The sequence below is a fragment of the Ursus arctos genome, unplaced genomic scaffold (genome assembly GCF_023065955.2).
Source record: "Ursus arctos isolate Adak ecotype North America unplaced genomic scaffold, UrsArc2.0 scaffold_19, whole genome shotgun sequence".
Classification (NCBI taxonomy): Eukaryota; Metazoa; Chordata; class Mammalia; order Carnivora; family Ursidae; genus Ursus; species Ursus arctos.
In genome coordinates this window covers 46100723-46124826 of record NW_026622863.1, presented here as the reverse complement: position 1 = coordinate 46124826, position 24104 = coordinate 46100723, and the positions used below count along the sequence as shown (strand labels likewise).

Genomic DNA, 24104 nt, shown 5'->3' with positions numbered 1-24104 from the left:
TGTTTTTGTCTGGCCCAACTGTGTGGGGTGGAATTTGGGAGCTGACTTTTTATGGCTTTTTCAGCATCCGGAACAGGGCCTGGCAAGTAGTAGGAGCTCAGTAGACATTTACTGAAGAGGACCTGGAGTCAGAGGGTCTGGCTCAGGGAGCAGGGACTTCACCCTGCTGCTAGAGGGGAAGCAGTGTGGCTGTCTTGCCACTAGAGGTCCCCACAGCCCCATAGAAAAACCTGAAGTTGTTTCAATTGGTGGCAGGAACACTTGGAAAAATCTTCAGAATTTTTTCTCACCACTTCTGCCCCCCACTTCTGGCCTGATGTGAGCCATCTCCCCCAAGGCCATCTGGTCTCACTACAAATCCCTGAGGGCAAATGCAGGTCTGGGAAAGGCATGATCTCCAGGGCAGTAGAGGAGGGTGGTTCCTGGGACCAGACCCAACTGCAGAGTTGGGAAGATCCTGGGGGTAGGCAGCCTCATAAGGAGAGCTACCTTGACACCCACCTAGAATTGAATTCTGGCTTAGCCAACAGACGTGGGGAGAGGGGGGGTTGGAGTGGATAGCTGGTGTTTGTCTAGTTTGTCTCAAGAACTTTCTTATGTTTTTGTAACAGTCACACTTATCTGTGAGAACACCTTGCAGGGAAGGAGTCTGAAGTTGGAAGCAGGGAGTGATTTGCCCACGGTCATTCAACCCACATAGGATAGAACTTGAATTTAAGCCTAGCTTCATCTGGTTGAATCGCCCATATGCTTCCTCTGCAGTCTGCTGCCTTCTACATACTTGGGGGGGTGGGGGTCAAGAAGATGGTGACTGGTGGGAATGCTCAGTTGCTACGCTTGTCTTGTCTCTAAGAGCCTCAGCCCAAGAAAAATAAGCCCTGCCAAGGTTACTTCATACTCCAGTCTGTTGGAGAAAATTTGTATTTCAACCCCTAATAAATGAGAGGTGAAGGGAAACTATTGAAACCAGGGAAGGGGAGGCCTGAGAGCTCTCCCACTCAGACTCTGTTACTCTCGGCCCCCTTCACTAGTCCAGTAGCCTCTGGGCACCGGGCTCAGAGAAATACACTGGTTTCGCCTTACGTTCAGGTGAAAAATGAGGGCTTGAGAGAGGGAAGACTTACCAAGGCCACAGGTTGTGGACTAGGACTAGAAGCCAAGTCTCCTAACCTGTAATAGAAACTTTACTACTTGAGCCTTACTTTTTTAAAGAAAAAAATCACCTGTTTGATAACCTGACTGCCCTAATGAAGAGCAGTTACCTGTTAAGCAGTTGTTTTCCAGCAGAGTGTGTGGGTCACGGGTACCATCTTTTAGTGACCTCGTGCCCTTGGAGCAACGACTCGAGCCATCTTAGCCCCGATGCCAGATTCCCTTCAATCCCCGGGTAGAGATTCATTCTCAGACTGCCTCCTCCCAAGAAAAGCAGCAAAATCCTGAAAGTTGTATCAAATAAGTGCTTAGAACAATTGGAGGCTTTATCCTTGCCAAACCCAATAAAAATCAGGTTGAATCAAGAAAAGGGACAGGAATAGGGGAGCAGGGAACCCTAAGGGTGCTGGTTGACACCAAGATTCAGCAGAGAAGAATGGCTCTGTGACAGTGGGGTCATCACCCTTCCTCAACTGTGGTTCCTTTTAAGAGTTTCTAATGAAAACTTTAGACTCCCACCCTGAGAAAAGTTGATGTGTGCAAACACATTGATGAACAAGACTCATCGTTCACCATCACCCTGCTGAAACTTGATTGTCCTCAGTTGAACCACTGTCCTAAAAAAAGATGGCAAGAATCAAACCCTTGTTGGATGCTGGGGTTTGAGTTGGACAGGGAAGGGTTCTTGAACTTTAATGTTGGTGAGGCAGTTCCCCCCAAAGATGCAGATCCAGCAAAATGGGACTGGATGAGATCCAAGAATATGCATTTTACTTTTTTTTTTTCCTAGAGAGGGAGGGAGAGAATCCCAAGCAGGCTCCACACCCAGCACGGAGCCCGACTTTGGGCTCAACCCCACTACCTGAGATACGACCTGAGCCAAAATCAAGAGTTAGATGCTTAACCGACTGAGCCACCCAAGGTGCCCCCAGGAATCTGCATTTTAAACACACCAGCTCTGGGGTTCCTGGCTGGTTCGGTCAGTAGAGAGTGCGACTCTTGATCTTGGCGTTGTGAGTTCAAGCCCCACGTTGAGTGTAGAGATTACTTAAAATCTTTAAAAATAAATAGGGGGGCCTGGGTGACTCCACTGGTTAAGCATCCTACTGTAGATTTGGAGTCAGGTCATGATCTCAAAGTCATGAGATTAAGCACCGTATTGGGCTCCACGCTGGGCGTGGAACCTGCTTAAGATTCTCTGCCTGGGGCGCCTGGGTGGCTCAGTCATTAAGCGTCTGCCTTGGGCTCAGGTCATGATCTCAGCGTTCTGAGATCGAGCCCCGCATCGGGCTTCCTGCTCATCAGGAAGCCTGTTTCTCCCTCTCCCACTCCCCCTGCTTGTGTTCCCTCTCTCGCTGCCTGTCAAATAAATAAAATCTTAAAAAAAAAAAAAAGATTCCCTCTGCCTTTCCCCGCCCAGATAAATAAACAAACACCAATTCTGATGCAGGTTGCTGACTCCTCTAAGAAGAGCCTTGCACTGCCTATTTTTAGTTGGATCTGGAAGCTGAATAAACAGAAGAAAAGTCGAGGGAACCCAACAGTGGTCCGCTAGTGTCCACTACGCTCTTGACAAGAGAAAGGCCAAGTATGACTATGAGGAAGGGCATGTGGAGCAGTCGGGCACATTCATGGGGCTGCAAGGGGATGGTCAAAGGTGTACTATCTGTGCTTGTCACAGGATGGCCTGGGTGACAAGGAACCTGGGTCTGTATGGTTCTGACCGCACCAGCCTACCGGAGGGGGCTGGACCAACTGGCCTTCCTCTATACCAACATCCCACTTCCCCATCCCTACTGACTTGTCTTGGGAGTTGGAGAGGTGCTTTTTTTTTTTTTCAATCTTGCCAAAACAATGCAGTGCTAATACGTCTTACCTAAGCGATCCAACTCCTCTTCCCGTTCTTTTCCTTTCTCCTGTCACCCCCATCCCGTCTTGTCGAATTTGCAGAATCCCAGCATCTGTGTGCCAAGCATACATCAGAGGGATGGAACAGTGACAAGGAGACATGATGCCAGTGAGAAAACCCAGTTGTTGACGCCATTTCTGATTTTCAGTGGTGAGGTCTTGGGGATCAGCCCATGGCCTGGCCTGTAAAGCCATTGTTCTTGCCAAATGACCTAGTCAAGCTGGGCACAAAAAATATGAGTGAGAGTTAATGTCACTCCAAAAAAGAGCATACCTTGTACCACCACACAACTTCAAAGTCAACTGTTTTTTAAGGGTCTTGATAGTCCTCTGGGGATGGAAGTGGGGAAGACTCACTGGCTTCCTGGCTTTCCCATAGTTCTCATTTCATGAAGACCGTGCGCTAGAGAGCTGTCCTCAGCACTTGTCATCTCATGTAATTCTTGCAACCCCACAGGGCTGGTATTGTTCATATTGTTACAGATGAAGATATTGAAGGTCAGATATCAAAAGTCACACAGCTATAAAATGGCAGAACTGAGATGTGAATTCAGAAATTTGAATTCATCCTGAATTCTGAGACTTGGTTCTGATGGGTGAAAACACGGCTCGGGCCTCACTTCTGAACATTCACTGTTTGAACAGAGGCAAAGCCAACCCCCCCTCCACCCTCTGCAGCACACACATACCCACCACCCTTACCAGAACAGAGAGGAGACCACAGGAGAGCAGGCAGCATTTCTCTCTGTACAGTTTTTACTTTTTTATTTTTTGATGTTGTTCAGATGAATGACACACTCAAGTTACAAAAATGGGGCCTTAAAAGAAGCACATTGTACAATGAACAAGCAGATTGGAGTTAAGAACACTGAAACGCTAACCCGCTACCACGAGAAGAGACAGGGAGGGGGTACGGGATGGGTAGGGAGGGGCTACCAACACAGGGGTCAGACAGAACTGAAAGTGGGGCTAACTTGCTGAGAACGGATGAAAGGCAGGTCTCCTCCAAGCCTACTCATTTCCAGACACCACTTCTTGGTCTCCCTTGCCCGCTACTTGCCACCTCCTCCCCTCCCCATTCCAACCTGGTCATCTGAAGGAGTGGGTGGGAGATACCCACCCCAGATGCGGCTGAGCCACTCAGATCTTTATAAGGTGGGTGGTCATCTTGCCCTAATGCAGGCTTGGATTTGGGAGGTGAGGGTGGCAGCAGTGGGGTAGGAAGCCAGAAGGGAGCTAGCAGAGAGGAGTTGATCCAAGATCAGGCCCCTGCTTTTCCCCCAAAGACTCCTTGCCCCTTCCCCACCCCATCATGATCCAAAGGCCCTCTCTGCAAGTGGAGAGAGGCCCCAGTCACCCTGCAATTATGTAAATAAATAAATACTGAGCCCCTGGGCTTGGAGGACAGGCTGGGTGCGGGGCAGCAGGGATAGAGGAGAGGAAGGGGAGGCAGAAGGGAGGGGTCACAGACATAGTAAATAGTTGTCTCCGTCCCAGCAACACTTCTCTAGATTTTTCTCTCCTTTTTGTGTTTGTTTAACAAGGAGCTAACATTTCAAGGACAAATACTTAAAAATATACATTATTTTTTTCTTCTTTTTCGCCTTTGTCATCGTCATCTTGCTTTGGAGACTGCTGAGGTCAAAGTTCAAACCGCATGAAGGAACTGCGGCTTGGAGTTTTTGTGTATTTTTTTTTAATTTTTATTTTTTAATTTTTTTCACTTTTTTTTCCAACGTATAAAAAGGTAGCGGAGTTGTCTGTGGTTTTTTTTTTTTTTTTTTAATGGTTAAATCTTTGGTTTGTTTCTTTTTTCTCTTGGAGGCCTTTATCTCTCGCACTTGCCTTTCCCACTCGGAGGCCAGTGGGGGCCCGCGTGTCTCAATCTTGCTCAGTCGGTCTCACTCTCTCTCTCACTCAGTTTCCCCTACCCTGGGCTAAAGGGAGAGAGAGGCACCCTGGGATTTGGGTAGGCAAGGAAATTAGTCAGGTCATCACCTACAAGGCTAATCCCTTAGCCCATCTGCCCAGGGTGCAGGGCTTAGAGACCCTCTCTTAGCCTTCCCCAGGGAGGAGATGGGGGGGGGGGCTCATACCCTTCCCTCCCCTCCTGATCTTAGCCCCAACTCCTAAAGGGCTTGGGTTCCCCATCTCCATCCACTCCACTTATACCCCCACACCCTCCCTCCCACTTCCAGCCCCGACCAACCGTCCCAGAAGAGAACAGAGAGGTGTTTTAGTTACTGGCTTTTTTTTTTTTTTTTTTTTTTTTTTTTTTGGCACAAAAGGCCCACCATGAGGGTAGACCCGTTCTCTGTCCCTCCCTCAAGTAGGAGGTCAGGGTTGGGGAGAAGAGAAATTCAGAAGGCTCCCCGTTCCTCCAATTCACTCATCTTCCTCTTTTTCTAGCCCAGGCCACTGGCCCCCCACCTCAGACATCTCACCTAGCCCAGAGCCTAGCTTGGGGTCTCCCTCCCCATCTCCCACATAAAGTCCCCCAGCCCCCCAACTCTCTCGCTCACACACAGACACACGGACACAGGCTCTGTACAGACCACAAAATAAAAACGATGAGATAGTTTTGTTTCCCGGAGTCGAGACAGGGGATACTGGAGCGGAAGGGGCAGGGCGGGGTGGGGGGCATGAATTCCCCATCACCTTCCCAACCCTGGCTCCCTCCAGCCCCCCAGCCCCTTGCCCTGGCTGGCCCCCAGCCAACGATATTTGGTTTCCTTTTTTTAACATTAAAGTTCTATGAGGTATTTGGTGCCTTATCTCGAGTCCTCGGGGGAGGGGGGCCCAGGGGGGAGACCTGGGGCACACTTGCCCCTCCCTCCCTCCCACCCCCTTCCCAATATTTGGTTTCACAGCTGTAGTTAAAGCTTGGGATTTGGTTATTTTTCCCCTCCCAGGAATTTCCTTTTTTTTCTTGTTTTTCTTTTCCCAGTTATGGGGGTTGGATGGGGAGGGTCCCCCCCATCCCCGGCTGCACGGGGGTCCCTCCACCAATGTCAGGGCATCGGCCCCATCCCTGCCCCTGCTTCCTCCTCTCCTCTCTGTCCCACTCCCCCCACACCGGGGTGCAGGGTGCGGGAGAGGTCCCGGGTGGCAGGACTTGATGGGAAGGAAGCAGGATGAAGTGGGTGGTGGTGAGTCCTGGATTTTCTTTCCTTTTTTTTCTTTTTTTTTCCTTTTTTTTTTTTTTGGTTTTTTTGTTTTTTTGGGTTTTTTTTGTTTGTTTGTCTTTTTGGTGGGTTTTTTTTGTTTTGTTTTTTGGGGTTTTTTTTGTTTTTTTTTTTATTTTTTTTGTTTTTTTGTTTTTGGTCTAGAATCATAGTTTTTGAGTCATCTCCACCATGCCTTCCATGCTGCCTGTCTTCTCGGAGGGGTATTTGGTCGTAATTCCTTTCACTTTGCTCTGCTCAAATGTCCTTCCTATCTGTTCAGGAGCCCTTGGCCCCCTCTCCACCCTTGGGCTGGGGCCCAGGCTCTCTCGCCAGTCCCTTCTCTTCAGGAAATAAAAATGGACAAACTCAGAGGTAGGGTAAGGGCAGGGAGTCGGTTCAGCGGAGATGCTTACATTCTGGCGAGGACGGGTCGACGGCATGCCAGGCCCCATCGGTGCCAGGGCGGGAGGGGCGGCCACACCACAGCTGCCCAGACAAGGCACCCGGAGACCCCCAAAACAGCCGAGTCTCTGCTGTCTCCGTGGCCCAGCCCAACAGTTTCATTTCCCGGGTGGGAGAAGGGAGACAAGAAAGAAAGAGAACGCTGAGCCCTCGGTGGGGGGACCCAGGGCGGCGGCCGCCTCTCCTCGCAGTGTCCAGCAGCACGGCTGGCGCTGGCTCGGGGCTCGGGGCTCCCGGCTGCTCCGCCCAGCGGGGCCAGGTCTCTGATTTCAATGGCTCGCGTCCTTCACAGCAACACTTTGGTTTGAGGAGAGACACAGAAAGACGGGAGACTGAGAGGGGCAAGAGAAGAGCGAAGGAAGGGGGAGAGGGAGAAGCAGAGAGAGAACAGACTGAAGAGAACAGAAAAAGAAATCAAAAGAGGAATCAAACCACCCGAAAGTTTGTTCGTTTTCCTTCGTCCATTCTTTTTGCTTTCTTATTCCTTGTTTCCTGTTTCTTTTTTTTTTTTTTAAAGCTTTTTCAATGGATTGGGGGGCAGGGAGCTTGGGGCTCTTCACCCCTGTCCCTGATCCCCCTCTCTCAGCCCTGCCCACCCGCTTCCATCCGCCCTGGCTGAGGGACAGGCCCTGCCCCAGCCTCCCCCTCCGGCTTTCCCGAAGACGACGTCCATGAGGTATTTGTGAAGAGAAAGAAGCGTCTGTCCTTCCATCCGGCTTGGGGACCAAGGGCCTGGACCACAGGCGCAGAGGCTTGGCTCCACCTCGCGGCTCCTTCTTATTCTTGAAGAGTCCTGTCTTCTTTCCCTTAAATATATATATATCTATAAATTCTTTTTTTTTCTAGTTTTAATTTATTGTTTGTTTGGTTTTTTTTTTTTTTTGTTTTTTGTGTTTTGTTTTGGTTTTTTTTGGTTCAAAACTTTGTTGGCCTCCACAATAGCAGGAGGGCAGAGTGGCTCCCAGCGGCGTCTCTCCTCTGTCCGTTGAGACGGGTCCAGGGCTGGGCAAACACGGGGTCCAGCCAAGCCTCAAGGGAGGTCTCGTGGGAGTGGTGGCCACCACAGCGCCCTCTTGGATGGGGACCACAGGTCATGGCACTGTCCCCGCCACATGGACCCTGATGGGGATGCCACCTCGAGGAACCCCACCACTGGGGTGCGTGCGTGTGTACATGTGTTGGGGGGGAGAGGAAGAGGCATCTGCCAGTATCAGAGGGGCACAGGGTGGGAAGAGCGAGGTGAGTTCTCTTTTTGGTTTCTGGTCAATGTCAAAGAACGTGAAGGATCCCACGGATAGGCACTGGAATATGAATTTTTTTTTTTTCAGGGAAACTGACAGACGAGGATGGGAAAAAAAGACAACTTGAATGCCCTCACCTCATCCCTCTTGCTGAAAACTTCCACCTTCCCCTGGGCCGGGGAAGGGGGTGGATTCCAGAGCAGAGGAGGATGACGGGGTTTGGGGGCGGGGGAGACACGTGAGAGCTAGAACTTCGCAAAACGGCCTAGCCCACCCTTCAAAGGGAAAAGGGGGAGGTACGAGGGGTGAAAAGTCATCCCAGGCCTGACCCTGCTCTCTCCCCTGGCTGGGGGAGGGAGGAGGTTAAAGCAAGACCCCCTGCCCAGGTGGGGAGAGCCAGGGGCCAAGGGAGAGGGGGACACATGGTAGGGACACATTCTGTTGAGCGCAACGCTAAAAATTCTGTACATCCTTTGGATGAAGCTACTGAATATTTGGTGTAAGGTTGTTCACGCCCCTTCTCTTTCACCTTCTGGAAAAGAACATTTGGCGAGTGGTTCTGAGCCCACCCTGTCGGCCCCAGGCTGTGCCCTGTCTTCGCTGGCCCAGGGCTGGGGGCTGGGGCTGGAGGCTGGCACATTCTCTTTTGCCTTCTCTGGCCCCCACTGGGGGAGGCAAGGTTGGGGGTTGGCCCCCCAGCCAGGGGCTCAGCGAGAGGTCCGCCCTGCCGAGGCTTCTCTGCCCCTGGCTGGGGTTCTTATTTGGTGTCATAGCGGTGAGGGTGAGCACACTGAGGTCTGGCTCGCAACTGGTTTTTGGTTTGGTTTTGTGGGGGATTTTTTTGTTTTTGGTTTTTGTTTGTTTTTCACCTCTGGTTCCTTTGGGGCAGCTGGTTTCTGTTGTGATTATTTTTGGTTTCTTTTTGTTGGTTGGTTTCTTTCGTTTTCTTTCTTTCTTTCTTTCTTTCTTTCTTTCTTTCTTTCTTCTTTCTTTCTTTTTGTTTTTTGTTTTGTTTTGTTTTTTTGGTTAGTTGGGGGTTTGTTTTTTTTTTTTTGGTCTTTCCTCCCTTGTCACTCCGGCTCCGAGGACCCTCTGCGCCACCACCGCTGACCTCCTCGCCCTCTTCCCAGGCGGGGGGGACTGAGGTGGGGATCAGAGGAGTAGGAGGGGAGGCAAGGTGGGCCCTCACTCGGGCTTGGACCCTGCCTCGGGCCCCCCAGGGCCTCCAGGGGTCTGTGCTGCCGCCTCACTGCAAGTGGAGGACGAGGACGAGGACGAGGAGGAGGACGAGGAGAGGCCCGGAGACTTGCTGGAGATGGAGGCCGCCACGGCCGCAGCAGCTGCCGAGACCAAGCCCACGCCAGGCGGGGCGCTGAGCAGGGGCAGCCCAGCGTGGTTCAAGAAGAGCGGTGAGGTCACCAGGCCAGGGCTCCCCGGGGCCGCACCAGCCGCCCCCAGCACCAGGTTCCCGCTGCCGTCAAGGCTGGTAAGGGGCAGGGTTCCACCAGAGGCCAGGGCTGGTGGGGAGAGAGAGAGGCTGGGCTGGGGGCGCCTTCCAGCATCCTGCCCGCAGGTGCCCCCTGTCTTCCCATCTGCCCCACTGACCCCCATCAGCACCCCTCACACCTTCCCCAAAGGTGAGATGGGTATGAAGAGGCGAGCGATGCAGTGAGCAGGGGCAGGATGGCATGGCTGGAGCAGCAATGGGGGGAGGCTCGAGGCCCCAGGGGGCCAGGCTGGTGGCGATGGGAGTGACATGAGGCAGCACGCACCTTGGATAGTGGCCAAAGGGTTGTTGCTCATGAGGGCTGGACTCAGCCCGGAGCTCAACCCCACCATTGTGCTTCTGCAAGAGGCAAAGCAGAGGCGTTAGCAGGGGCAGGGACCCACCGGCGGCAGAACGAGGGCGCGGCTCCCACCCGGGAAGCAGCAGCGACCCTGCTTCTCTCCCCACAGCCTCCCTAACTGCAGCTGTCCACTTACCCCGTGCTGGGGTTCAGGCCCGACAAGCCGATAGCCGAGTGGCTGCCTTGAGGGCTGGGATTTGTGCTGTTGGTGGTGGCCGGGGGTGGGGGAGTGACAGAGGGGATGGAATTGAGGGGGGGCGCGGCCCCGCCCCCGCCCCCACCCCCTCCGGCTGTCCGGCTGGGGTGGAGCGTCCCCACAGCTGAGGATAAGGTAGTAACTGCCAGAGAGAGACAGAGAAACGGAGACTTCAGCTTCCACTCGTCCTCCACCGAGGAACCCGGGGTCCACGTCTGCTCGCCTTCCCGCCCAGCACGAGCCCTGCGACATCTCCTCCGGAGGAACAGACTTAGGCCTCCCGTCCGCTCATCCCACAGCCGCAGTGACAGCGATCACAATAATCGCAGTGGGAGCAGCTGCCACCCACGGAGCCAAGCCCTGTGCCCGGGTGCGCTCACACGGCGTGAACCCCGCCCTGAGCCTCCCCGCCAGGCGCCCAGAAGACTACACCCTGTGGCTCCCTCTAGGGGCCAGGCAGGGGGTTGCAGCTGTGCGCGCCGAGGGGGACAGGGCTCAGAGCCCACACTCGGGCCAGACCGCCAGACAGCCAAGGGCAGCAATTTCCTGGCTGTTCCGTTCCATCTGTGCCCTTGGGCGAGTGCCTTCACCTCTCTGGTCTTCAGTTCCCTAATCTGGAAAATGGGGATAATAATAGAACCTACTTCATAAAATGAGTGTGAGGATGAAATAAGTCAATATTCTTTATAAAGAGTTTAGACAGTGCGAGGCACAGCCTTATAACTTTATAAACTTCCACTTATTATCTCTTAATCTGAGAAAAATCAGTATGATGTTTGTTTTCTATTCTATTCTTTTCTTTTTTAGTTTAAGTAATCTCTACACCCAACATAGGGCTCAAACTCACAACCCCAAGATCAGGAGCTGAATATACTCCACCGACTGAGCCAGCCAGGCTCCAGTTTTCTATTATTCTTATATATGGTGTTACACAGGCCTTGTCCCAGGAAGGGAGCAAGGGTACAAAGAGTGTGTGTGTGGTGGGGAGGTACACAGACATACATACTCTTGTATGTATATATTCATGTATATAGCTTTTGTATGTATTATACATTGACAATAATTTTATAAAACCTGAGGCTCAGAGAGGTAAAGTCACTCCTGGAACTCACACAGTTTATAAAAGCCAGGACCAGAACCTGGGTACACATCAAGTTTTAGCAAAGCCCATGCTTTTCTCATAGGAAATCGTAGAGCAGATGAGAGCCGAGCTGCTCTAGCAGGGAGGGGTGAGGCTGCCCTCTCCCCTCCGTGCCCACTGCCTCCCTTATCCCCAGGCTCAGCCTTGAGGCCCACAGATGCCTTCAGCCGCTAGAGAACTTTGGGCCTGTCCTGGGTCCTCCCAACGCCCCCTCACGGGCTCCTGCCCGCCCTGACCTGTTGTGCTCAGACTGCTGGAAGCTTGGGACAATGGCAAGGTCCCGGCGCCCCCTTGGGGTGTGACCTGGGGAGAGAAGAAAGAAGGCATGGTGAGGCCACTGTTTCCCAGCAGCCCCCATGACACTCCCTGTGAGTAAGACCCCCATTCATCTGCCCTCAGACTGAGGGGAGAAGGGACTTTGGGCACAATGCTATGCTTGTATTACGCTAGGTTCTTTCCATCCTATCTACCTTAACATTTACCCGAAGTGATCCTGAGCCACAGGTGGGAAGAAATGATTCCCATTTGAGAGTGTTCCCTCACCTCTCCTCTGACACCGTCCAGTTGCAGGTCTAAAGAGTGTGTATGTTGGGGGGGTGGTTATGATGATAGGGATGTCTCTGCATCAGACTGTCAGGATGTCCTGTTGTTTATTTTCTGGGACCACCCACCAGCCTCCTTCTTGGCCTCCCTGCCTCCAGTCTTGTCCTTCCATCAGCTCCAGAAGCCTCACTCTTAATGTGACCCTGTCCCTCCCCAGCTCAGAACTCCTCCTTAGCTCCTCAGTGCCCATGGTTCACGTTCAGTCTCTTCACCTGTTACTTGAGAGTCTGGTCCCTGCCTAGCCCCTACCCTCACACTCATTCATATACATTCCTGCTCCAACCACATTAAATTGCACTGGAGTTCCTCCAGTTGGGCTCAGCACACTATGGCTTCTAGGCCTTTGTGCACGGCAGTCCCTTTGCCTACGCTTTAAGTGACCGGCAACCTCTCTCTCGTCCTTTAGAACTCAGCTCACGTGGTCTCTTCTTCCTCCATACCAGGGGGGTGGGGGGCTCCTCTCTGTTGCATCACAGCCTCTTTCTACATGAGATGCAATAAAGGGGTGTCCCAGTGTGTCTGATCCTGAGTGGGTCTGCTGCAGCTGTGAGCCTGAATGTATACCCAGGGATGTAATGCTCTCCCTGCCTGTGTCTGTGTGTCCCTGCGTCTATATGTGTGGTTGTGAACTGTGTGTGTGTGGGGGGGGGTACCTCCATCCCCTACCTGGGATCCATCCCCATGTGGCCATGCCCTGTGAGAACTCTTTTTGTCTCTGTTGGTGTGTGTCTGTGGGTGCTTGTATCCCCCACATAAGACCACAGTTCCCTGGAAACTGCATCCCTGTGTGACTATGCTCCACCCATGTGACAGCCTGTCCCCAAGGGTATCCCAGCCCCTGTGCTAGGCACTGTGGACAACCAAGTAGACTGTGTTCACGGAGGTGCCTGCCTAGGGTTGGGGTGTTGCCAGAACTTTATGCCCCCCACCCCCAGAGCATCTCTTGGTACCAGATGGGGGCTGTAGCTGGCCGGCTTCCCCGGGCTGGGTAACATGGGGGCTGCACTGCAGGGGTTGATGCGTTTTTCCTTCTGGCGCCGGTTGCAGAACCAGACGCGGATCACTTCCTTCTCCATGTGCAGCTGCTCTGCGATCAGCAGGATCTCCTCTGAGGTAGGCTTCTGGTTCTGCGGGCAGAGGGCAGGTGAACCCCAGGTCCACCCTGACCCCCCAGCCCAGCCCTCAGGGCCGCCCAGGAGGCCAGGCCTCACCGCTAGAAAACTCTTCTCTAAGGCGAAGCGGACGTTTGTTTCGATGCTGGTCCTCTTCTTGCGTCTCCGGCCAGGGAGCCCGTCGAAGCCCAGGCTGGGGCTGCTCAGCTGGTTGGGGCTGGGCAGGCTTGAGTCCACAGACATAGTCTCTGTGCCCGAGAGGAGACGGTGGGAGGGGGGACATGAGAGGGCGCCTCCCGGGCCCACCACCCTCCGCCCGCCCTGGGAGCCTCAGCCCAGTCCCACCTGCGTCGTTGAGCCACTTCTCCAGGAGGGGCTTGAGTTTGCACATGTTCTTGAAGCTCAGGTTGAGGGCCTCGAAACGCGAGATGGTCGTCTGGCTAAAGTCGTTGCCGTAGAGCTTGCCCATGGCCAGGCCCACGTCACCCTGGCCCAGTGGGGTGGGAATGGAGCGGCGTCAGGGCCCCGCCTTCCGCCGCGGGGCTCACCCCGGTCCACCCGCTGGCCACACCCCTGCCCCTGACCACCAGCCAGCTGTGGCCTCTGCCCCGCCCACCACCTGACCACGCCCACAGCCCTGGTGTCTGGGAGAGGGAGCCCGCTGCCGCCCACCACCTGGCCGGGTGGCTTCACCTCACGCCCACAGCCCGTGCTGCCGGGTGGCCCCAGACCTGTGTGAAGCCCAGCTTGATGCGGCGTTGCTTGAAGGTGCGGGCGAACTGCTCCAGCTCCTCCAGGTCACTGGGCTCCTCGGGGTGGGATGGTGGCTCCAAGCATTTGGGGGGCTGCGGGTGCGAGAGGTGCGGGTCGGGCAGCGTGGGGCGGGTCACGGCCTGGTAGGGTGGGCAGGGGTGGGTGGGGTGCAGGACCGAGGACCAGGATGGGGCTCAGCAATGGCTGCGCAGTTCCCCCTCCCCCCTTCCCTCCCTGCCTTCCAGCCTTTTCCTGCAGGCTCTCCTCTACCTGTCCCCAGGTGGCTGATGCACACTCATTGTCAATCCCTATCAAGGGGACACTATGCTGCACCATAGGGTCCTCTCACTGCTCCAACTCTCTCTCTGCACTTTCCCTCTCAGCCTGCAAACTCCCAGAAGGAGTAGCCAGCTCCTTTTAACCAAGGGCTTTTTCCCTGAAGCTGGGGACCATGGTTTTATCCTTCTCTCAGGCAGGGAATCAATGACTGGCTCTGCTACTGCATTGTTGGGTAACTCAGGCAAGTTTCTTAATCACCCTGGGCCTCAGTTTTCCCCTCTGCAGAATGGAAATGACCATGGCTGCTCTGCTGACCCCGTGGGGTTGATGGGAGTATCTGATTAAAGGTTGCAAATAAAGTGAAAGCATTTTAAAAAGTAGATGGAGAGGGTGACTGGGAGATTTACAAAGAAGCAACAGCTCTCTCTGGAATGTTCTATTTCCCTAAAAATATTTGAAACAGGTGGTGAGTGCGGCCATGTTGGCTATACAAGTCCTGGATCCATTATCCAAAGGTTGGGGCCAGACGTGTTTTGGAATTCAGAAATTTTGCAGATTTTAGAAAGCCTACACGGGGGCACATATAAATAATGTGTCTCCCCCTATCAGGGTCAAGGCATCACCCCATAATTGAACACATTAACAGCTCTCAGCAAAGCACAAATATCACACAGGAGGGAGAAAGGAAAGTCATACTCTTTGCCTTAGGTCAAGACAGGTTTTGCAGCCAAATGACTTCTGGTCTCACATTACAAAAACAACTTGGTTTTCCAAGTATTTTGGATTTCAGAATTCAGCTCAGCCCTGTATTAGTCTAAACTTTTTGGGTTTTCTGAAATAGTTCACATTTTTTTTGAAAGGGCTCTTAAAAGAAAGTGGGTAGGAGGGAACATTGAAATCCATAAAGAATCATGAAAGACTATTATTAAAGTCTAGAACCCAGTCAGCAAACTGGAAGAAAGGCCAGGCCACAACCTATAGGTTTTTTGTGTGCTTATGCACGTGTGCATTTTAGGGGAGCGGGGGTCAGATCAAAATCATCAGTTTCTCAAAAGAGTCCATGTGTCTGAAAGTGTTAAAAGCCCCTGGGCTGGCTGATTCCCCTCACTCTATAGAGGCAGAAGCTGACCCAGACAGGGAGAGCTGATTGCCTAAGGTTCCACAGCAAATCAGCGGCAGAGCAGGGCTGGTCCCCAGGGGGAAATGGGGAGGGTCAAAGGGAAAGGAGACCCTCAAGCTCCCACCCCCCTTCACCCAGCCTGGTAGACTCGGTGGACATTCTCACCTGTGTGGGCAGCCCGGCCCGGGGCTGGGAGGTCAGAAGAGCTCCCTGGGTTTGCTGAGGTAGCTGGAAGAGATTTGGCGTCGGTAGCAGGCCTGGAGAGACAAGGGGATTGAACAGGGTGAGGGGGGAGGGAGAGTTCTGTGGAAGCGTTGCCGGGAAGGGGATGCCGTCGTCGGGGTGGGGCCTTACCTGGCTGACTCTGCTGGGCCTGTGGCAGCAGGAACTGAGCAGGTGGCTGGAGGTGGTGGCCTGGCACAAGCACCAGCTGCTGAAGCTGGAGGAGCTGCTGTATGTCCTGGCGGGGGGGAGGGGGTTGGACAGAAAGACAGCCTGAGTCCTGGCCCAGCTCCCTCTGCACCGCTTGAGCCCTGAGGGGTTCCACAGGGTAGGCCTCGAGGATGGAGCACGATCTCTGAATGGCGTCCATGAGCTAAGAGCCCCCAGGAGGCTTCTTCCAAATCCGGGCTACCAGAATGTCCTATCTGGGCTGTCCCAGGAGGGCTCACTCTTGCTTTACCTTCTCTTTCTTGAAGAAATATTTGCCTTGTCTTACATTCCCACAGAACAAACAGTATCGTTTAAAAATGTAAATCAGACCAAGTCTTCCCTTCTCTTAAAACACTTGAGGCAAACGATAACCATGTCTGGAATTAGCTTTAAAATACTCCAGCACAGTAAATTGGTTCAACCACTTTGGAAAACTCTTTGGCACTGTTATGGTTTAAATTGTGTCTGCCCCTCAAAAGATATGTAGGAATCCCTACCCCCCCAGAACCCCGGAGGGTGGCCTTATTTGGATATAGGGTCCTAATCCAATATGACGGGGGTCCATTTAGTGAGGGGGAATTTGGACACAGAGACAAATGTTCAGAGGGAAGGCACTGTGAAGAGACCCAGAGAGAAGAGGCCCAACCCTGACAACACACTGGCTTTGGACTTAAAGCCTTGCAGAACTGTGAAAGAATACATGTCTGTTGTTTAAGACGGCCAGTTCACGGTTGGTTGTTACGGCAGCCCTAGAAAACAAATACGGGCACTATTTACTAAAGCCCAACATATGCCTGCCTCAGGACGCAGCAGTTCCTCACCTGGGTGTTAGCCCCTGTAAGTGTGTACGTGTGTTCACCAAAAGACGTGTACCAGAATGTTCACGGCAGAACCATTTGTAATAGCCCAAACCCAAAGAAAGCCCAGGTACCCATCAAGAATCGAAATGGGTGAGTAAACTGATTCACTGGAATGCTACAGCAACGAGAAGGGGCAGTCTAAAATCTGTAATGACGCACAATAAAGTAAACTTCCCAGACATGACACATGGAAGAAGCAAGACACGATAGAGAGCATCCTCTATGGTTCCATTGGCATTTGGGGAAGGAGAGGTGAGAAGGATCCCAGAGGTGCCTGGGGAGCTGGCCATATTCAGTTTCTGATCTAGTTGCCAGTTATATGAGTATGCTTGGTTTCTGAGTGTCATTGATCTGTATATTTATGAACTGTGCACTTTTCAGTATTTGTTCTACTTCAATGAAAATATTTTGTTTTAAGGGAAATGAGGCAGGGACAGAGGGAGAGGGAAAAAAAATCCAGCCTTTCCACCAAAACAAAGTGAGGGGTAGAGATGAAACAGGATTGGCAAAAGGTTGATAGCTACTGAGGTGGGTGAAGGCACATATGGTTCCTTATGTCATACTCTCCACTTTTAGGTTTGAACATTTCTAAAAGGAAAAGCAAAACCCCCTTACACACACACACACACACACACACACACACACACACACTCCAATGGCTTCTCGTAGCCACAATAATACAATCAAAACTCCTCACCTGATCTCTAAGGTCCTTTATACCGAAGCCCATGCTAGTCTTCCTGACATGTACTCCTACCTCAGGGCCTTTGCACATGCTGTTCCCTCTGCCAAGCAGTTCTAGTTCTTATACTCCTGCCAAGGCCCTTCTTATCACTCAGGTCTTCACGTAAAATCACCTTTTCAGGGGCGCCTGGGTGGCTCAGTCAGTTAAGTGTCCAACTCTTGATTTCCGCTCAGGTCATGATCTCAGGGTGGTGATCTCAGGGTCATGAGATCGAGCCCTGTGTCAGGCTCTGCGCTGGTCATGGAGCCTGCTTAAGATTCTCTCCCTCTCCCTCTGCCCCTTCCACTCATGCTCTCTCCCTCTAAAATAAATAAATAGGAACACCTGGGTGGCTCAGTTGGTTAAGCGTCTGCTTTCAGCTCAGGTCATGATCTCAGGGTCCTGGGATCAAGCCTGGCATTGGGCTCTCTGCTCAGTGAGGAGTCTGCTTTTCCCTCTCCCTCTGTGTTCTCTCTCTCTCAAATAAACAAACAAAATCTTTAAAAATAAATAGAAAAATAAGTAAATAAATAAATAAACAAATCCTTTAAAAAAGATTCTCTCTCTCCCTCTGTCTCCACTCCTCAGACACTCACGCTCTCTCTCTTGAAAAAAAAAAAAATCACCTCTTCAGAGACGCCGTCCTTGACCATCTAATCTAAAGCAGCCACCACCACCCCTTCCTTTGTTATCTCCATTTCACCTCCTCTGTAAGACTTCTCACTATCTCAAGGTGTCTCTCTTTCCATGTACCCTTTCACAGTGCATCTCCCTCACTGGTATGTCAGCTCCACGAGAGTGTGATCTTGATGGTTTTGGTCATTAGTATAATGTCAGCATCTAGAACAGGATCTGGCACCCAGTAAGTGCTCCACATATATTTGTTGAATGAACCCACACTGATGCTTCATAATTTACTCAGCAACTTTTATGTACATTGGAAAGTTATGTTACTTAGAGTGACATTCTTTTTCTTTCTGGGAAATTGAGGGGGATGACACATGCCCCTCAATTCCTCCCAATGCTATCATTATTCCAAAGACCAATTTAATGTCATAGGAAGTGAACAAGCTGAGGAAAAACATAAGCAACTTGACACAAAGGGTTCATTTCTTTAACATATAAAGAGTGATTACAGATCAATAAGAGAAAAACTAACAATCCAATAGTAATCTGGCCACCATAGGTCTGGTGACTGCCCGGCAAAGGAAATACAAACAGCTCTGAATGAAAAAACATTCAGACTCATTCACAATAAGATAAACACAGTTACAACTGCACTGAGATACTATTTCTACCTATCTGATGGCCAAAGATAACAGCAGTGCGTAACACGCTGTGTTGGAACATACGGGGAAACACACAGTCTTGCACATCACTGGTGAGAAGATAATTTGGCAATATCTATCAGAATTACAAAGGCAGGGCAGAAAACATGAACAGACATTTCTCCAAAGAAGACAAACAAATAGCTAACGGACACATGAAAAAATGCTCAACATCACTCGGCATCAGGGAAATACAAAAGAAAACCACAAGGAGATACCACCTCACACTAGTCAGAATGGCTAAAATTAACAGGTCAGGAAATGACAGATGTTGGCAAGGACGCAGAGAAAGGGGAACCCTCTTACACTATTGGTGGGAATGCAAACTGGTATGGCCACTCTGGGAAATAGTATGGAGGTTCCTCAAAAAGTTGAAACTAGAGCTACCCTATGACCCAGCAATTGCACTGCTGCATATTTACTCCAAAGATACAAACATAGTTGATCCGAAGGGGCACCACAATGTTTATAGCACCGATGTCCACAATAGCCAAACTATGGAAGGAGCCCACATGTCCATCAAGAGATGAATGGATAAAGAAGATGTGGTGTGTGTGTGTGTGTGTGTGTGTGTGTGTAATTGTGTGTGTGTGTGTGAATATTACATAGCCATCAAAAAAATGAAATCTTGCCATTTGCAATGACGTGGATGGAACTAGAGGGTATTATGCTAAGCGATATAAGTCAATCAGAGAAAGACAATTATCATATGATCTCACTCATATGTGGAATTTAAGAAACAAAACAGAGGAGCATAGGGGAAGAGAGGAAACAATAAAAGATGAAATCTGAGAGGGATACAAACCATAAAAGACTCTTAATCATATGAAACAAACTGAGGGTTGCTGGAGGGGAGAGGTGTGGGGGGGATGGGGTAACTGGGTGATGGACATTAAGGAGGGCATGTGATGTAATGAGCACTGGATATTATATAAGACTGATGAGTCACTGACCTGTACCTCTGAAACCAATAATACATTATATGTTAATTGAATTTAAATAAAATAAAATAAAACAAAATAAAGAAAAAAGAATTACAAAGGCATATACCTGTTGCCATTTCACTTCTAGGAATTTATCTTAGAGATACATTCACACTTGTGCAAAATGATCTCTCTAGAAGGATATTCCCAGCAGCATGCAGTGTTTAGCAAGAGTGGAAACAAGCTGAACGCATAGCAGTGGGGAACAGGTAAATGAATTAGGGTGGATCTTTATGACGGAACCCTATACATTCATCAGAAAGAATGAGGACACTCTTCATGTCCTGATATGGAACAGTCTCCAAGATATCCTGTTGAGTGGAGAGCTCCAGAGACAGAGCATTGGGCATGACGTGCTACTGTTCGTGTGTGTGTGTGGATTTTTTAAAGTATATCTACGCAGTTCCTGGGTATGCATAGACTATACCTGGAAAACTATACCAGAAACTGACAACACTGTAAATGCTTCCCTACCTCTTGAGCTTTGAACATTTACCTAGCCTACTCCCACCTACCCAACTGAACGGTCACTTCTGCCCAACATCCCTGTTTTCCCAACCATTCGTGTTTCGACTGTTCAAGGCTATTTCCTGTCCACTGCAAAGGCCTCTGCTTTCTCTCTGTGCCTCAGAAAGTAGACGGAGTACCCAGATGCTCCTGACCTCTCGCTTCTTCACTCGAGCTGCTCATCATCTAAGAATACAGCTTAAGGGGTTTGAAGTCCCGACACTCTGTGCTTTGAAACTGTGTCCATTCTGCCTTGTCTTCGGAGCCTCTCCACCTGGTCACTCACATGGTGGCGTCCCTTCCAAGTGAGGCCTGGCCACGATATGAGTGAAGCCTGGAATCCAGGCCCTCCCCCCTTTACAACGGACCCTTCCAAGTCCCCATACCTAATTTTGGTCTTATAATTTTGTCTTCCTTTTCTCCAAAAGGACCTGCACGTTGTATAAACATCAGGCCCCACAAAACTGAACCCACCCTGAGTGCTCTACAATGCATTTCTCACAATGCAATGCATTCATTCGCTTATGTACAGTTTTTGCTCTGCAACACCGTAACTCTAGAATGCAGAGGCCGGGTCTTACTCTTGTATCCCTAACCCTCAACACAGTCTCGTCAGCCCCCATTAAATGCCCACTGACCTGAATCAAAGAATAAAGCCAGAAATAAAGACTTATCACCAATGTTTTTCTGACTAGCTTGCTGATTAAAATATTTGTTAACTACTGTCTCTCCCTAGTGTGACTCTCAGTGAAAACCCCCCTTTCTCCCCAGAAGCCTAAAAGAGAGGTGTCTGCAGATTTCTTTCTGAATCAGCAGGGAGAAGAAAGAGTGGGGGGAAATGCATCCCAATTATCAGGGGGTTTCGTGGTAAGAAGTCCAAATGAAAAACCCAACCGTTACACCCCCACTCACTGTCACTCAGACCAGAAACTTAGTGGTCAGTCCCAATTCTCTCCATCCTTTCCTCTCCCCCACCCAACACATCTGCAAGCCCAGAAAAAACATTTCTAAATTTCTTCTGTGCTCTGCATTACCTGGTGTCTGACAAAACCGACTGCCCCCTTCTCAGAGTTAAAAAATGTGTAAATTAAAATGCATACGATTTCATATGAAATCAACTATATATGAAAAAAATTCATCTAACATCTTGAATTGTGATAATAATCTATAGGTTTCTTTGTTAGCCCATTAAATAATAAGATCAAGCAATATGTCTGGTGAGTACTGCAATTTCAAAGCAACGATGAGTAAAAACAATATTTTGAGGTCTCTGTGTATAGAAATATCTGTGATTCCACTGGTGACAGAGTCCCGCTAATGGTATGGTAGTCTGTTGCCTTTATTCATAATAGAAGGAAACGGAACATTTTCAGTTAGAGGATAGTAAAAGTTGAGACATAATTTTTTCCCATCCAAGTTCATGGACTTCCCTGAATTCTATCCACAGACCCCTCCAGGGGATTCCTGTTCAGAAATGTTAATCTAACCATAAAGTCTCCACTGGTTTTCATCACATTTGTAAGACAATTCAACTCTTTGCCATGGCCCTGGGTGACCTGGCCTTCCTCATCAACCAGGACTCTCACTCTGTAACTTGGAGCCAATCACACCGGTCTCCTTCCTGTTACTGAAGGCAGAAAAAAAGGTCCCCACCTCAGGCCCTTTGCACATGCTGTTGCCCTCCCTCTTCTTGATCTGCACATGACTGGCCCCACTTCATCATGCAAGTTTCTATAAAATGCTCCCTCCTGAGAGAGGCCTCCCCTGGCTTCCTGCTCTGGTGAGGAGTCTTCCTCTCCTCAATCTCTATTACATTATACTCTTTTTCTTTCTTCATAGCAATTTTCAGCTATGGGTAGGTGCCAGCTCTGGGAGGGCACAGACTTGTCTTCCTTATTCCTCACTGTATCCCCCCTGCAAAAAGGTGTGGGGGCATGGTGGATGTTCACAAAATGTTTGCCGACTAAAGAAACTGCAGAATGACAGATTTTGGGTGCTGTGCTGGCTCAGGACTGCGGCTAACCAGTAGGAGGCCCCATTTCTCCATAATCTACAGGCAGCGCGCAATCTGAAGCCACTTGGGGGCGCATTAGGACCAAGTCAAGATGGTGGAGGAGTTAGAGGAAGTGGAGACACTGGGGACAAGCCCCTGGCCAGGATATTTAGCGGATCATCTGCTCTGTCCCTAACCTGTGAGAAAAATGAGCAGAGGGTTTAGCACACCCCACTAAAGCTGAGAAGGGAAGAGACCGGTTCTCGTGCATCACTGTATTCTGATCACCCTGGCCCCAGTGTGGGCACCCAGCAGGCCACCCAGCACGCGATCGATGAATTTCCAATGAATGAATGAGTCAAAGCTAGGTCTGATTGGTGGTGTTTCAGGCTGTACTTTGCAGCAACTGGGATCTTGGCCACAGTTGGGTAGAAAGACTGATGCTCGATTTATGTGACACACGGGTGAACGGAGTATAATTGTCCACTTTCCCATCCGGGCTTGGCTCCACCTGGGGTTGCGGGGGGTGGGGGGGTGGAAAAAAGCCTTGAAAAGGAACTAGAGGAGGCCTGGCCCCTGCTGTGGCCGCTTGGGCCCAGGTGCAGCGCCTCACTCCAGCGCACAGGGCAGATTCCCCACCCCCACAACTGCAGGCCCCCACACATGCTCCAGCAGCCACCCAGACTGGGGTGGTGTCTGCGTGACACTCACCAGCCTTCCCTGATATGGCAAGCTATGACCAGTCCTCGATACCCCATTCCAAGACATGGACAGTTTAGAATTAAGTCCTGAGCGGGGAGAACAGGAAGGGGGGTGTCTGGGGGACCATGTAAACTACATTGTCATCAGTTGTGTTCAGAATGAGGACTGTGGGGTGCCTGGGTGGCTCAGTCGTTAAGTGTCTGCCTTCGGCTCAGGTCATGATCCCAGGATTCTGGGATCGAGCCCCGCATCGGGCTCCCTGCTCAGCGGGAAGCCTGCTTCTCCCTCTCCCACTCCACCTGCTTGTGTTCCCTCTCTCGCACCTCTCTCTCTGTTAAATAAATAAATAAAATCATTTAAAAAAAAAAAAAGAATGAGGACTAGCTTCCTGACCCTCTGAGACATGTCAGCCCACCCCGTGGTGGAGGGGCTGCCTGGGAAGGCTGAGAGCACCTGTCCCAGGAGCCACCTGGGAGAAACAGTACCCCGACTTGTCCAGAACTGTGCAGAGGGAGCTCCCACACTGGGTGGGAGGGCGGTCGGAGGAGTGCCAGGGTCCCTGCCAGCTGGGAACCTCGGGGGTCTGAGCCTGGGCCCTGTTGCTTGCTTCTTGCTGTGTGACTCATTGGAAGTCAGCTCTCTTCCGGGACTCAGCCTCCTTAACTGTATAGGGTGGCAGTGCACAGTGTCCTGGAGATGGCCAGACACCCGACTGTCCCTCACACAGTGGGGAACCACAGGTATCCCTTACCCTGTTTATGCCTCCATTTCCTTGGGTGACACCCCAATAATTCTTATCTCCTGGGGCCATTATAGGAATTAAATGCAGCAACACACATAGCATGGTTAGCCTGGTCTCTGTTCACTTGAGTGGTCCTGCATAAGTGGTAGTCATTACTACTGAGTCATAGCTCTCTCAGAGCCTCAGTGTTCTCATCTACAAAATGGGGATAAGAATGTCTGACTCTTTACTTGATAGTACTAGGCCTGAGTAATATTAGTATCTGCAAGGTGTTTGGGAAATCACAACATACTTCCCCAGCACAAGCATCTGCTGCCCCTATACCCCCCTCCTGTCGCCCCCTTTGACCATAAGCTCTCCAGGGCGGGAGCCCCATCCTCTGCCTGACAACTCGTAACTTCCAGTCCCCACCCAGCCTCTCCGCTGAGCTCTAGCCTCAAATGTCTGTCTGCCTATTTGATGTCTCCACTTGGATGGTGAATAGATTCTTTATCCCCTCCCATGCCCCAAGGGAAACTCCTGGTTCCCTACTCCTGCCCTCCAGAACACCCTGTGCCCTCCTGTCTTCCCCAACTCAGGAAATCACCTCACCACCCTCCAGTTGCTGAAGCCAAAATTCTAGGAATCATCCTTGATCTAGCCTATCCATATAAAATAGCACCCCAGACCCCCACCATCACCCTCACCTCCCACCTGGATGCCTGCCAAGATGTCCCACTGGACCCCTCACTTCTACTCGGGTCTTCCACAGTCCATTCTCCCCATGGCAGCTGGAGGGAGCTTTGTAAAGGGTCTGTTGGCTCATGCCACTTGCCTGTTTGACAACCCCCAAAAGCTTCCCATCATACCTGG

The 24104-nt window shown here is 50.9% G+C and overlaps 1 protein-coding gene across 5 annotated transcripts in view; it reads right to left on the bottom strand.

Moving 5' to 3' along the window:
* Nucleotides 1-7598: 7598 nt before the first annotated feature.
* Nucleotides 7599-24104, bottom strand: part of POU2F2 (POU class 2 homeobox 2) — a 32467-nt gene continuing 15961 nt past the window's right edge. For 2 of the 5 annotated variants that reach the window (XM_044378183.3, XM_057314425.1), the window contains 10 exons: nucleotides 15336-15441; nucleotides 15147-15238; nucleotides 13561-13674; nucleotides 13175-13316; nucleotides 12929-13077; nucleotides 12668-12844; nucleotides 11351-11417; nucleotides 9914-10115; nucleotides 9703-9776; nucleotides 7599-9447 (listed from right to left, as the gene is read on the bottom strand). In XM_044378183.3, coding sequence (XP_044234118.2) covers nucleotides 9116-9447; nucleotides 9703-9776; nucleotides 9914-10115; nucleotides 11351-11417; nucleotides 12668-12844; nucleotides 12929-13077; nucleotides 13175-13316; nucleotides 13561-13674; nucleotides 15147-15238; nucleotides 15336-15441 — 1455 coding nt within the window. In that variant the 3' untranslated portion in view covers nucleotides 7599-9115. Of the gene's footprint in view, nucleotides 9448-9702; nucleotides 9777-9913; nucleotides 10116-11350; nucleotides 11418-12667; nucleotides 12845-12928; nucleotides 13078-13174; nucleotides 13317-13560; nucleotides 13723-15146; nucleotides 15239-15335; nucleotides 15442-24104 lie in introns of all 5 variants that reach the window. The other 3 variants (XM_048223644.2, XM_048223646.2, XM_048223643.2) reach the window with 2 other exon arrangements.